The following is a 13,608-nucleotide window of genomic DNA, read 5'->3' on the forward strand; positions in this document are numbered from 1 at the left end:
TTCTTATACAGACACACACCCAATTCAATCAGTACAGTCCCTCCAGCCCCTCCAGAGGTTAGCACAGAAAGACCTCTATATGCTCTTATATTAGGTAAAGCACTGCGGCCTGTTGTGCTCTGATATACTGTATTCAGGTCAGTTGGTGCATCAGAAAAAGAGGCAACATCAAATCAGGTGATCACAGCACAAAATTTAAGAAAATTATTGCAAATGTATATATAAGTATATATGTATATATGTGTATGAGTATGTACGTGTGTATGTGTTTATGTACGTGAGTGTAAGTGTGTGTTTTGTGTATATACCCATGCCAGTTTTTGTTTTATAGAGAATTTTTACATGACCAATGGAATTACTGGAATTGACAAACAAGTGACACAAAAGTGTAGGACATTTTTTTTTTTTTCTTGTTTACTAATTACTAATGTCCAAAATTACTCATACCTGTTGAAGACTTCTATACCATTTCAAATGGTCCTGGTAAATTTTTACCATGTTCTAGAGCATTCTGATCAGCTATTAATTGAGAACAGCTGATGCAGTAGTTCTCTAATCAGTTACTAGTCAGCTGCAAGTCATGGCTAAAACCAAAGAGCTTAGTGAGGACCACTGGTTGCGTATTTTGACTGCTCACACGATGGGGAAAGGCTATAAAGACATATCCAAGTGTTTTCAAGTGCCAGTTGCCACAGTGCAAAGCATAAAATAAAAAGTACCTGGAGTTCCACACTGTGTAAAATCTCAAAGGACGTGGTAAGAAGTCAAAAGTTACCCCTGTTTTAGCAAGAATGGCAGTGCGAAAGGCCAAAAAGAATACAAGAATCACCACCAAGGCCATCCTGATGAATCTGCGCAATTCTGGTACCATTATTTCAAGGCAAACACGCCAGCAGACACTGTACAAGACTGGCTTCCATGGATGCTTACTAAGAAGGACTCCACTTCTCCAACACGGGCACAGAGAAGTTCGCCTAGCCTCTGCAGAAGCTCACCTGGACAAAGAAGAACGCTTTTGGTCATCAATTCTTACATCAGATGAGACTAAAATTGAGTTGTTTGAACACAGGGATGTGGCTTTTGTTTGGTTGGAAAAAAAAAAAATGAGAAGCATTGAGCCCCAAGAACACAATCCCCACGGTCAAGCATGATGGTGGGAATGCAATGCTTTGGAGGTGTTTGTCAGCCAATGGGACAGGAAACCTTGTCAGAGTAAATGTCATCATGAGAAAAGAGGACTACATTAAGATTCTGGAGGAAAACATCAGGCAGTCTGAAGAAAAACGACCATGGGTAGCATTGGACCTTCCAACAAGACAAAGATCTGAAACATACAGCCATAGTTTTCAAGAAATAGTTAACAGAAAACAATATCAACATTTTGGAGAGGCCCAGCATAGGTCCAGACCTGAATCCGATCAAGAATCTATGGAGGGAAGTAAAGACCAGAGTAATAACACGGGAGCATTCCAACCTCAAAGACCTGGAGATCGTCACAAAGAGGAGCGGTCCAAAATCCCAGTTCAGACATGCAAAAAGCTTGTTAGCAATTATAAGAACCGTTTGATTGCTGTGATGGCAATAAAGAATTTGCCCTGATTACCGAGAGAGGGTATGAATAATTTCTGACAAAAATGTAAAAATGAACAGAGATTGTTCTTTTTTTTTTCCAGTTATATCTCTAGCACAATGTCTTACTGTCTTTTGTCACATTCTTGTGTAATTTCCAACCAAAAAAAACCCTATTGATCAAACAAAAATTCACTACAAATCAAAATTTGGCATGGGTATGAATAATTTTGGGTTTAAGTGTATGAGTTACACTGAAAAGGGAAAATGATGGGGTCGTTGCTTATTAACTTTTCTGCAATGTAATTCACAAACTAGTTAGCAACTTACTATGAGGACACCGCTTTACTCCACATCTGTGTCCGCTCAGCTGTGATGCGTACTCTGCAACATGTGCCACAGACAGTGCTGAGATTATTGTAAACAATGTAGTTGGAGCGTGCTCTGCTGTACAAAGTATGTGATGACATCATTTCTGAGTTACCCAAACATCTTTTTCTGCAATATATTCTGTTTTTTTTTTTTTTTTTTTTTTTTTAAAAAAAAAAAAAAAACCTTTTTCATATTGGTGCTTTTCGGACAACATATACACTTATATCTGTATCTGTATACGATGTATCTGTGATAGTCCAATATGGGACTAACCGGCCAACTATCGGCCAACCGATATATCAGTTAGGCTCTAGTTTTTCTGGTGACCCTCCCTGGTATTGTGCTGCCAAGATAGGTTGGCAGTTCTTATTCCTGATGGATGAAGTAGGCTGACCAGTGATTATCAGTAATTATACACAATCTGTGTACTTGGGTTAGTTTGTGGAAGAGAGCCTGGGGGGTTGAGTGGGGTTAATGTCTTCATCATAATGTAGATGCACACACAAGCACACCATGGGAGGAAATATCACCTCCACATTGGCTCAGCTTTGATCATAGTGAGGATTGGCAAGATGTCCTCATTCCTTCCTTTGCAGCCTTCCTCCTGCTGTGAACAGAGCCAGGGAAGCAGCAGTGGTCTGATTAATGATACAGTCCTTACCTCTTGCTACTTGGTCTCTTATAGTAGTTACTTTGTTGTGAATTTAAGGAATATTCTACCTTGGCAGTTCCTTTTCTTACCTGTATCTCACCTGGACTTGACCTTCCTCCCTCCCTCCTCACATTTTGTATGTTCTTTTTTTCATCCGTAGGTGTTGTGGCTTCTCAGTTTTGATGACAAGAACACCCTGGCAGATGCCGTGGACAAGTACTGTATCGGAGTCCCACCTATCCAGTGGCTGGCGTGGATACCACAGCTCCTGACCTGCTTGGTTGGTTCAGAAGGCAAACCTTTGCTCAACCTTATCAGCCAGGTGAGGCATTTAAAAACACAAAAGCCGAAATCCTCTTGGTGTCTGCTATCAAATTTTGTTACTGCAGACATCTGTCAAACAGCTTTGTAAAGTATGGTAACTATTTAGAATATGTTTGAAAATCATCTTTTCCCTCTCTTTGTTGCTTTTACATTTTGTCGTCTTCAATTTACTGTCTGGATGTCTGCTCCACCAATCAGTCATTCATATTTTTTTTCTTGGCTTCTTTCATCCATTTTGGGGCCACACATCTGGCTGGTGTGTTAGCATTAGTGCTTATGTACGTCTTTTTAATCAAGATAAATTAACCGCATTCACGCCAAAGTGGCCCCCCTGCTTTCATTTTACCAAACTAAGCATTCAGACTCTTTCACTGTCCCTTTCACATCAATTTATTGACTTTCACCAGTCCCTGGTGAATTGGTTTTTAAATTATTTGTTCAAGAAATGATTATAAACTTAATATCATACGCATCCGCACTGCAGGAACAGAGCTAGTAATTAAACCAAGGACTAATTTGCTTTGCTTAATGGAGTATTATTTCTGCACAATTTGAAGAGGATGATCTTCAAAGAGTACTGTGCTATAACAAACAACCATCCTCTCAGCAGAGCAGGAATATTGTATAGAGGATATCAGAGAAAGTCTGGAGGAGGATAAAGAGAAGAGAGGGAAGACACAGGGTTTTAAAATACAAGTAGGTAATGTAATAGATAGATGTAGTAGTATCATGAAAAGACATAGCAAGTGTGTGGTGAAGTGATGATTACTTTGGGAATCCTTTCTACTTTTTTGCATGCAGATAAAGAGGAAATATGTCACTGATGGTTGGTTTTTAAGCCTATTAAAAAGCTGGTTTAATGCAAGTTATTACTGAATAATTTGCATTTATTTTTTTATCTTGGATTTGTATATACCACATTAATTCTATTAGGTTTGGTCTAAAGGATACTTGAGCAGGACATCTGGTTGTTACAAGGTTAAAAGTTGTGGCCTCTTAGTTACAGCTGAATCACATAAACTAGTACCTGCCTTTTGCATGTATATGAATGGATGTCAGTGGGTGACTGTAGAGATTCTTACATCTGTGGAGATCCAGTCCTTCCTTTGGTCTGCCTGGTCACCTTGTAATGACTGAAAGGTAAAAGGTTGGCACTCTTTTCTTCATCCCATTTTTTATGTAAAGAGAGAACCACGTTTTAATGCATGGCAGGCTTTATCTCTGCCGCTTGCCTGAATTATTTAGAGTTTCTGGCGGGATGTTTAAAAAAACGTATGTTGAAATATTGATGAAGGTGAGGAGAAGAGCGCCTGTGGGCAGGCAGGAAGATGAATCAGAAGTTAACAGAGAATCTCAGCACCCCTCCCCACAGGCACTCCCACCCTCCCTCGCTGCGTCCTCCTTGTCTACCACTCGCCCTCTTCCCCTCGGCCCACCTCAGCTGCGCCAAAATATGACATTTCTTATCTTCCCATTAGCGTGCTGATCTCTGGTTCCTCCTCTTCCTCTCTGCGGTCCTTCCTCTTTCATCTTTAATGCTGCTGTTAGCTGCCACTTAGAACTCCCTCTTCCCGTTATTCCTGACTCTAGTCCTTCACTTCTCATCTCAGTGGTGTATTTTTCATTTTAAATCTGTCTTTTTGGCAGAACATTTACTACATATTCAGTACATAAAAATGGAAAATATGAGAGATTAAGGAAAGGCAGTGTGCAAACAACTGCAGAACACTGTATACGTACAGGGTGCGCAAATATGCAATTATCGAACTTAATGAATATGCAGAGGTATGTAAACAGTTCCCATATTCAGTAAGTATTCACTTGACTTAGACAGATATAGGTACTTAATACATTTCTGCAAATTTAAGAAACAGGTAACACTAATTTATTTTGAGTTGTTCACGACTGAGGCTTATTGCTGTACTGAAAGCATTGTACAGATGGCTTTTCTTGAGCCACTATAGAGTAGTTAAAGACTTTTGATGGTGGCTAAAGGTGCTCCAGAACTATATCAGCTCACCACTGAGGAAGTGGAAAGTGTTTTCCTACATGTAGTTCAATTTCATAATAGTTTTTCCATCTTCCCTTTTGTATCATTTCCAGGCTGCCCAGACTTAGAACTCCAATAGCAGCAGCCTCTTCCACCTGTTAATCAATCCTATCGGTCTCCCCTGCTTTGGTGCTGTATTTACAGCACACTACCGCCGACTGACTGACCATGTAGAGCTGTGAGTTACGTGCATTCAGGGAACTGAGTCTCTTGAAAAATTTGAGACCTGCTGAGATCTGGAACAGCTTTTAGTCGTCCATTTGGTCTAAGGAGAACTACAGTATGTTCTAGTTAGCCGTTGGCTCACCGATTCTCATCTTTGGCAGCTTTATATCTGAGCTAGTTTTTGTCTGTGAAGATTGTCAATCATCCAGGTCATGGTATTTCTAAGTCCTAAACAAAGGCAACTGGACTTGGTTGAGGTTCTTGAAGACGTTTGGCCTCTCATCTAAAAGGCTTCTTCAGTTCTTGATTTTCTGCAGTTCGAAAATCCCTCTGAAGCACTGGGCTAAATGTCAGAGGAATGTTGATCGAGGTAGGAAAAGCTTAGAGGTTCCAAAATCCATGTGAAAAAACTCTTCTTCTTTTTCGTTCTCTATCTCTCTCCTATATCCCCCACCACCACCATCCATCCTCGACCCACCTTTAATCATATTGAGCTCAGTTTTGTTGTTGAGATGTTGAGGTATCCCTTTCTGCCCTGCAGGCGTATAGAAGGTCTAGAAGGGATCAAGTAGCTCTGTAATTGCAGCCTCTGAAATTTTGCTCTGAGATCTCAGAGAACCTTGTGGTTTGGTCTTCTACCAATATCCAGTGGGCCTAAAGTCAGACTCACCGATCTCTTCCACCTAGAATTTCAAGGAAAAAAATGTTTTAGTTTTTTTACAAACTAGTTGTTGTTTTTGGACTTTAAAGTCATCATTTCTATCAGTTTTAATAACATTTTACATCACTACACAACGGTATACCATGGCAAGGAGGAATGTGAGTGGTCACAGTCCCACACGTTATAAACATCATAACATAAACGTCCAGGATGGCCATATTTTCTAAACCTGTATATGAATATATATATATTTGCATATACACATATACATATAGGCATATATACATATGCACGTATACTTATATAGGTATATATGTATATACGTGTGTGTATGTATATATGTGTGTGTGTGTGCGTATATATGTCTATATATATATATATATATATGTATGTATGTGTATATCTATCTATATTTATGTATGTGTATATCTATACGTGTGTGTGTGTGTGTGTGTGTGTGTGTGTGTGTGTGTGTGTGTGTGTGTATTTGTAGATATAGATGTGTGTGTGTGTGTGTGTGTGTGTGTGTGTGTGTGTGTGTGTGTGTGTGTGTGTGTGTGTGTGTGTGTGTGTGTGTGTGTGTGTGTGTGTGTGTGTGTGTGTGTGTGTGTGTGTGTGTATATATATATATCAGTGTCAATGGAAAACTGACCTGCCATAAGCTGTCACATTGTGAAGTGATTGGTATGTTTTCACAAACTATGTTTAATGCCCAGTGTATATTTAAATAGCCCTTCGGATTACACCATAATAAACTGAAGTAATAAAGAAAAATATCTACTGAGTATCCTGGTAAGGTAGTTTGCTAACTTCCTTTAGAAAGGTTAGATAATTTCTTGGTTTAGTAACAGACATCTTCAGTGATTTCAGAATTTTGATTTCAGAAATGATGTATCTTGGATGCTGAACTGCAGGCCATGTAGCTAACTAATCCTACCTTCACACTGAGGTGTGACCTGAGACAGATTTATAAATTATATACCAAAGGAATACACTGAATTCACCAGCTTATCAAAGGGATCCTAGCCACTAAGTTTGAGGTGAATTTGCTATGTTTTTAAAAATTGAAACCTCTTATGTTCTGACTTCAACCATTAAGCCTTCCAATGTTGTCAGTGACTTTCCTTGAAAATCTTGAGGGCAATTTCATCATCCATCACTTTCAGTTTTGTAATTCAGCCATGATGTGTTTTTAACTTCCATAACTCCCCTGACTCAAAGCTTCAAACACTCCCTCTGTTACAGCAGAGGTCTCTGGCTGTATCAGTACGATCTCTCACTCTCTCTCTCTCTCTCTCTGACACACATACACAAACAGTATCTTTCTGTCCCTCTTTCTCTCTCTCTCCATCTCCTCCTTCTCCACCGCAATCCTGAGGGGGGAGTCTTTGAAATGTAATCTGTGACCCTCTTTAATCTGCTAGGTGGGACGAGTGTACCCCCAGGCTGTCTACTTCCCTATTCGCACCCTTTACCTGACGCTCAAGATTGAGCAGAGAGAACGCTACAAAAGTGGTAAGTAAACATGGCTAGCTCTTTACCACGCCCTTAACATTAAAAGCTCTTTTCTGCTGTTACCTTGTTGAGTAATTATATTTAAAAGTAAATTTAGGTGAAGAAACATGTTAATAGCATGTGGAATATGCTCTGGACTATTTATCTTTCCGCATTGTAACTCTGCACTGCACATCTGTTTATCTGTTCTTCAAAATAATTTGTACTTCAAGAAACTGTAGAATTGTTTCCCTGCTTGTTTTTTTTTTTTTTTTTTAACTTGTGTTTGCTTTTCCAACCTAATTTTACCTTTCTTTCTCCTTTTTCCTTTCTGCCTCCTTTATTCTCCTATCTGTCACATCTCCCTCTCCACCACCTATCCGAATCTTATCCACTCTTCTCCCCAGATTCATCTGGACAGCAGCAGCCCAGTTCAGTAGGGGCCCAGCCTCACTCAGGGGCCTCCGACCCGGGGCCTATACGGGCCACCGCCCCCATGTGGCGCTGCAGCCGGATCATGCACATGCAGCGGGAGCTACACCCCACCCTGCTCTCCTCCCTGGAGGGCATCGTGGACCAGATGGTGTGGTTCAGGGAGAACTGGCATGAAGAGGTGAGAAGAACAAAGGTGCTGGTTTTGTATGTGTCTGACTTTGTTGCTGATCAGATGGTGAGAAAATAATATAGCTGGTTGTGAGAACTGTCCTTCATCTGTGCATTCATGTGAAAGCAATTTGGTATGCACATCTTGTATATGTGTATCACACCACCTGGTCAACCAGATGACCACAGTTTGGCCGATCCTGTCTCTTTGGTGGTCCGACACATCTGTTTAGTCTAAATTGATATGACGTGTCTCTGAACAGGTCGTCACTGTCTTCCATCCCTGACTGAACTAGTGTGTTCCCATAAACAGGCCAGAGCTCAGAGACCTGGCTACCATATTAATGACAGATTATATTCAAGACCGAATATGTAATCGACCCATGTACATTTCAAATATTAGATATCCCCCTTAACTTCAACTTCATTATGTCTCGGATGGTACTTTCTCAAATCCCTTTTTTTGAGGCACATGTCGACTTAAATCACCCATTCAGCCAGCGTGTTTTTTTTTGCCTAGCAAATTGTGTGGGTGCCAGTGCAGGAGGTATATACAACACGATAGTCCAAACTGAACTTGGTACTGCTGCAAATTGTTTTAGCCATGTAAGTGGCATCCACGCAAGGTAACTGGTCTGTGGGTGGGGGAAGTCTGGGAGAAGGTGAGGCAGCGGGAGGGGAGAAGACTGAGACCAGTGATGGATAGGTGCGGTGAGCGTGTAGGATGGGGCAAGGGATTTAGGGCTGAAAATTTGATAATGTGTGTGTTCGTGTGATTCTCTGTGATGGTTTTGGGGCACACGGCAGCAGCTGCAGGCTCTATGCTTCGTTCCACTGGGCAAGCAGGGGCACAGGCATGCCACACCATCATCATCTCACCCCTCTCCCTTGTTTGGTTGCTGTATGACATCAGATTGCCGCATCTTTGCTCCTTAAGAAACGTGTGTGTGTATCTCTGTTACTTATGTGTGTCAATCAGGGTCTTTGAGCTTTAAAATATGTCAGTTTGACAGACTTCAGACCTTACTCAGATTGGTGAATGTTGGAACAACTCTAATATATTAATGTAACTATCTTTCTACCTCCCTCTGTAGGTCTTAAGGCAGCTCCAACAGGGCCTGGCTAAATGCTACTCAGTGGCCTTTGAAAAAAGTGGGGCAGTGTCTGACGCCAAGATCACACCGCACACGCTCAACTTTGTCAAGAAGCTGGTTAGCACCTTTGGTGTTGGCTTGGAGAATGTCTCCAATGTTTCTACCATGTTCTCCAGCGCTGCCTCCGAGTCACTAGCCCGCCGGGCTCAGGCCACAGCCCAGGACCCTGTTTTTCAGAAGATGAAGGGGCAGTTCACGACAGGTTGGTTGGCTCTTGAAATATACTCACCTCTGCCTGTGTAGATGTAGAACTATATATAACAGACACAAAGAAAAACAAGCATTGAAGAGCCCTTTTATTTTGAGATTGTTCTTCACAAATACCTGCCCACTGTCTCCTGAATTTACTTTTTGAACTTAGTTGTTTATTCACTTTAGTTTCATTGGTGTCAGGCATGTTAACTTTTAGCATCACTGGAACTACCTCTTTCCAACTTCAACGTAATACTTGGAAATTTGAAGGAACATAAAACGGGAGACATATGTTTTTAGGCAAAAAAAACCTCTTTTGTGAGTATTTGACAAGGTGCGGCAATTGGCCAGCTATCAAAACCAGCAACACCTCTTAGCTCTTCTCCCTAAAGCCCTGCATCAGACATCATCCACCTTTCAGCAAACAAGAGCAGCATTGCTGTTACTGTGTGTCTACACTAGTTTAAATGATGAGCCAGATGCCCAACTGGCCTCTGTAGCAAAATATTGAACCAGTTATGTTGTGTCTGCATGGACACTTGTGCTACTCATATCAGTGCTGTCAGGACAGACTGCACTGTCACTTTGAGCAGCTGGAGCAATGGTGTTCTGCAATGTAATTAAAGTTTCCAACCAGATGATTTGATTTCAGGGAGGGGTTGGTGACTGGTCAGAAATAGGTGTGTGTGTGTGTGTGTGTGTGTGTGTGTGTGTGTGTGTGTGTGTGTGCTGTTGTGGATTTCATATTTCACCTAATCTGTCTGTGTGTGTCTCTGTGTCTGTTTGTGTGTGTGTGTGTGTGTGTGTGTGTCTCTGTGTCTGTTTGTGTGTGGGTGTGTCTTTGTGGGTGTGGGTGTGGGTGTGTGTGTGTCTCTGTTTGTGTGTCTTTATTACACTGTGTGTGCACATGCCCACACTGGTTTTGATTATACACAAGTCAGTGGCATTTCTAATCCAAGCTCGTGCAGCACAGCGGTGACTATCTCAAACCCATTAAGGTTTGATGAAATAAAGCAGAAGACTGCTTTATTTTGCTGCTGCCTCTGCAAAAAACTATGAAACGGTGTAAAAAGTTGAGTTTTTAGTCATAGTAGCCTTTAAAAGTCTGCAAAACACTCTCTCTCTACTGAAATGTACTGTAATGAAATTACTTTATTTCTTGCCAGCTTTCTGTATCAGTGAAATGGATTCTCAATACAGGTTTTATAGACTTACAAGCCACCAGAGGCCGAGTAAAGTGATTTTCATAATATTGTCACTGGGCAACTTTTGCCATTTTATACTGACATGGAAATTTATTTTAACAATCTATTCTTGTAGACTAAGTACTACCAGCCACCAGTCAAGTGCTGTTTTATTGTATTCTCCTCTTTGTCAGGAAACCATTGCATTGAAAGCATTGTTTACAGGTTGCTTGCTGTACCAGAAGTGAATATAGCTCAGAAAATATTGGAACCAGTAGGTGAATTCAAGAGTCTACCTCTACTTCAGCCACTGGGGAACAGAGATGGCTCTTAAATAATAAAAGAAGAAATAACCCTTGTCTGTGTGGGTTCACTTAGGTTATCGAGGTAGGATGATATACAATAGTACTTAAAACAAAGTCCACTGAATTCATCCAGCGGAGGTTTTTAATGTTGGGCTGTCATTAGAAACATCCACTGTACTTTGTTTTACTTGATGTTGAATTATAGACCTTATCTAGCTTAATCTTCAAATTCACTACCTTTTTAAACCTGAAAACCCCAGAAAATTCCTAATCGCGCATTTTCTACTTTCCCAATTTTCGTACTCTGAGATATTGTAAGCTGATGCATCAGCATCAAAGATTGGGAGTTGGAAGACACTCTGCAAAGAGAGCCAGTTCGCTGATCTGTCCCCAGTTTTGGGTTAACACATTTAAAAGCAAAAAGTCTGTGATATTCATGTGAATGCTTTTCAAGCAATGATGAAGCCTCCAGTCATTTTGGCCTGCATGTTCAGAAATTATATGCAAGCTGTGGAATTCAACAGGACAGGTGCAGTTCTTGTTTAGCCAAGGCCCCCTCTGAGACATTTTCACAAAACAATCATTCTCCTGTTTTTGGAAGCCACGTGTCTCTTTTTGTACATTACATAAGGGAGTTGAACACAGTTCACCGGACCCGGTTTAAACAAGGACTGTCTGCAGCTCCCCCCGCTTTCAGTGCTCAAATACACCTCTTTGCTGACTCCTGTTCTCTCCTATGGACCGACTGCACATATATGTTCACTGAATTGCTCACAATGTAAGCACCCTGGTCTCTCCTTTTTATCGCATTCCCACACAGAAACTCCTTCCTCTCCTTCCTCTTCTCCTGCTCTGCTCTTCAGTGTTTCCTGTGCTTTTCCATTCCACTGGTCCTGAGAGTGGCCAAAAGAGCTAAAGGGAAAAAATGATTACCTGACTAAGTAAGGAAAAAGTCATTACAATAGGAATAAGAGCCTGAGAAGAAACAGGAAGACAGGTGTGATGGCATTAGCAAGCACAAGCATGGGATCAGCACATGGACTGACTGAATGAACAGCACAAACAAAACTTAGAGAGACTCACAGTGAGCACTGTCTCCTGATAAATCTAACCAGATGTTGCAGTGCCAGCTGTGCTCGTGCAGCCAGGCGTCACCAGGGCTTCTGCCTCGAAGGCTGCCTGCCGACCATCACTACCCAGCTGTCCCCACGGTTGCGTGGGGGCAGGGCCGACAGAGACTGAAACCACACAAGCCTTCTAGAGCGGAACAAACAGGGTTTACAGAGCTGCTGAGCAGCCAAGCTCCCATTCCCCGCACCACGTTAGTGGCTCACTCGCTTTCACAGGGTTTGTGGGCCGGAAAATATGGGTTTATGTTTGCACATATAACATTTGGCAGCAGGGAGGCATTCAAATCCAATTATGGCGAATGCTATTTGCATGAGTTACTGTTTCAGCAGTGGATCTGTTCCCGAGACTTTTGTCAGAAGAGCTTTTCTGAAAAAGATGCGCAAGTTTCTTGGCTTTTTAATTCTGTGCCTGAAGAGTCATTTGTCATGCTAAAATGATATTTAACATAGTTAAATGTAACTCATTCTAATTCTGCATAGCAATTTGGCTTAGCACCTATGACCTATGTACCTTCAGTTAGACAGCAGTCATTTTATTGCTAGAAACCCCTCTACCCTTATCCAGGTTGCTATGATGACTTCTGAAATGCTCACAACTTCAGCCCACCATTCGGACATCTTGAAGTCGAGTCGACTCCATCTCACCGCACACACATGCGGGACACATATAATCCCCCACTCAGTCAGTAACATAAGGGAATGATGGCTCTATATACAGGGGTGGCCCACCACCTGAGTTTGGATCCATAATTTGGTACAGCAGTGCAGATTCTCTGCTGTGGTCTGTCAGGAAGGCCAGGCAAGGTAGGGCTTAATAGCAGCTCTGGTTTCTACACACAGGTCAGAGAGCAGCCTTGCTACTTTCCACACCACACTCTTACTCTCAGCATCCTATTCCCCCTGCTAACTGACAGAGCAAGGGTCAAAGATGAGTTCAGGAGGACTGAAAATAACTCTCCTCTGGTCTGACTGGCTGTATAACACTCGCTACAGAGCACGTCTGCGGTTTCTCTCAGCACTTCTCTGTATTTTTAATATTGTGACACATTTAAGAATCAGACAAAATGAATGTTCTATTAGAATTTAAATTATGACAGTTCCATTGTTTCTATTTTGGTTCAAATATTACTATAATGTTAATGTAAGAAAACCAGTTGGTCCTTTTTGACAAAGTTTTCATAAATATGATGCTCAAAGACCAATGGATAAATTGGAAAATGTATACTAAAACTGAAGTAGCTGCAGTCCGTGCAATGTGCAATATCTGGAGCGCTTAGCACTGGTTGGCCTGAGGATGGCACTTCAGTGTTTGTTAGATTTTACTAATTGGATTTCACTGAGACAAGGAGTGATGTTTTTTGTTTTTTACTGAGTGGCCTAAGGTTGGGTGCTGCATCACTTGGTCACATATTAATGTGTCATGCACAATGCACCACTGGTCTGATTTTAACGGAAGGTGTGGAAGTGTTGCAGGTGACCACTCCCGAGTTATAATTAGCACAATTAGAGCTCAAAAGAAGGTGAAATATTGTTTACTAATTGTGTCAGGCAAGGTCTTTGTTGCTTATGTTTGACAACATGTTTAGTTTTAACTACTTTAAATATTCAGGTATTTTTCAATGAGTTAAAATAACATAATGCCGGTGCTCTATGTGCAGCTGTCTCCAGATCTAAACATGTAAAATGTTTTATATCTGATAAAGATGGAACGATATTATTGTATTGCTTCTTTGCTCTGGAGGAGTAGAGCATG

The 13,608-nt window shown here is 41.3% G+C and overlaps 1 protein-coding gene across 3 annotated transcripts in view; it reads left to right on the top strand.

Moving 5' to 3' along the window:
- The window catches only part of LOC120794060 (transformation/transcription domain-associated protein), an 87,074-nt gene that overhangs the window by 64,206 nt on the left and 9,260 nt on the right, over positions 1-13,608 (top strand). For all 3 annotated transcript variants that reach the window (XM_040134662.1, XM_040134664.1, XM_040134663.1), the window contains exons 63-66: positions 2,754-2,915; positions 7,218-7,308; positions 7,695-7,900; positions 8,985-9,246. In XM_040134662.1, coding sequence (XP_039990596.1) covers positions 2,754-2,915; positions 7,218-7,308; positions 7,695-7,900; positions 8,985-9,246 — 721 coding nt within the window. The remainder of the gene's footprint in view (positions 1-2,753; positions 2,916-7,217; positions 7,309-7,694; positions 7,901-8,984; positions 9,247-13,608) is intronic.

The sequence above is a fragment of the Xiphias gladius genome, chromosome 9, assembly GCF_016859285.1.
Source record: "Xiphias gladius isolate SHS-SW01 ecotype Sanya breed wild chromosome 9, ASM1685928v1, whole genome shotgun sequence".
Taxonomy (NCBI): Eukaryota; Metazoa; Chordata; class Actinopteri; order Istiophoriformes; family Xiphiidae; genus Xiphias; species Xiphias gladius.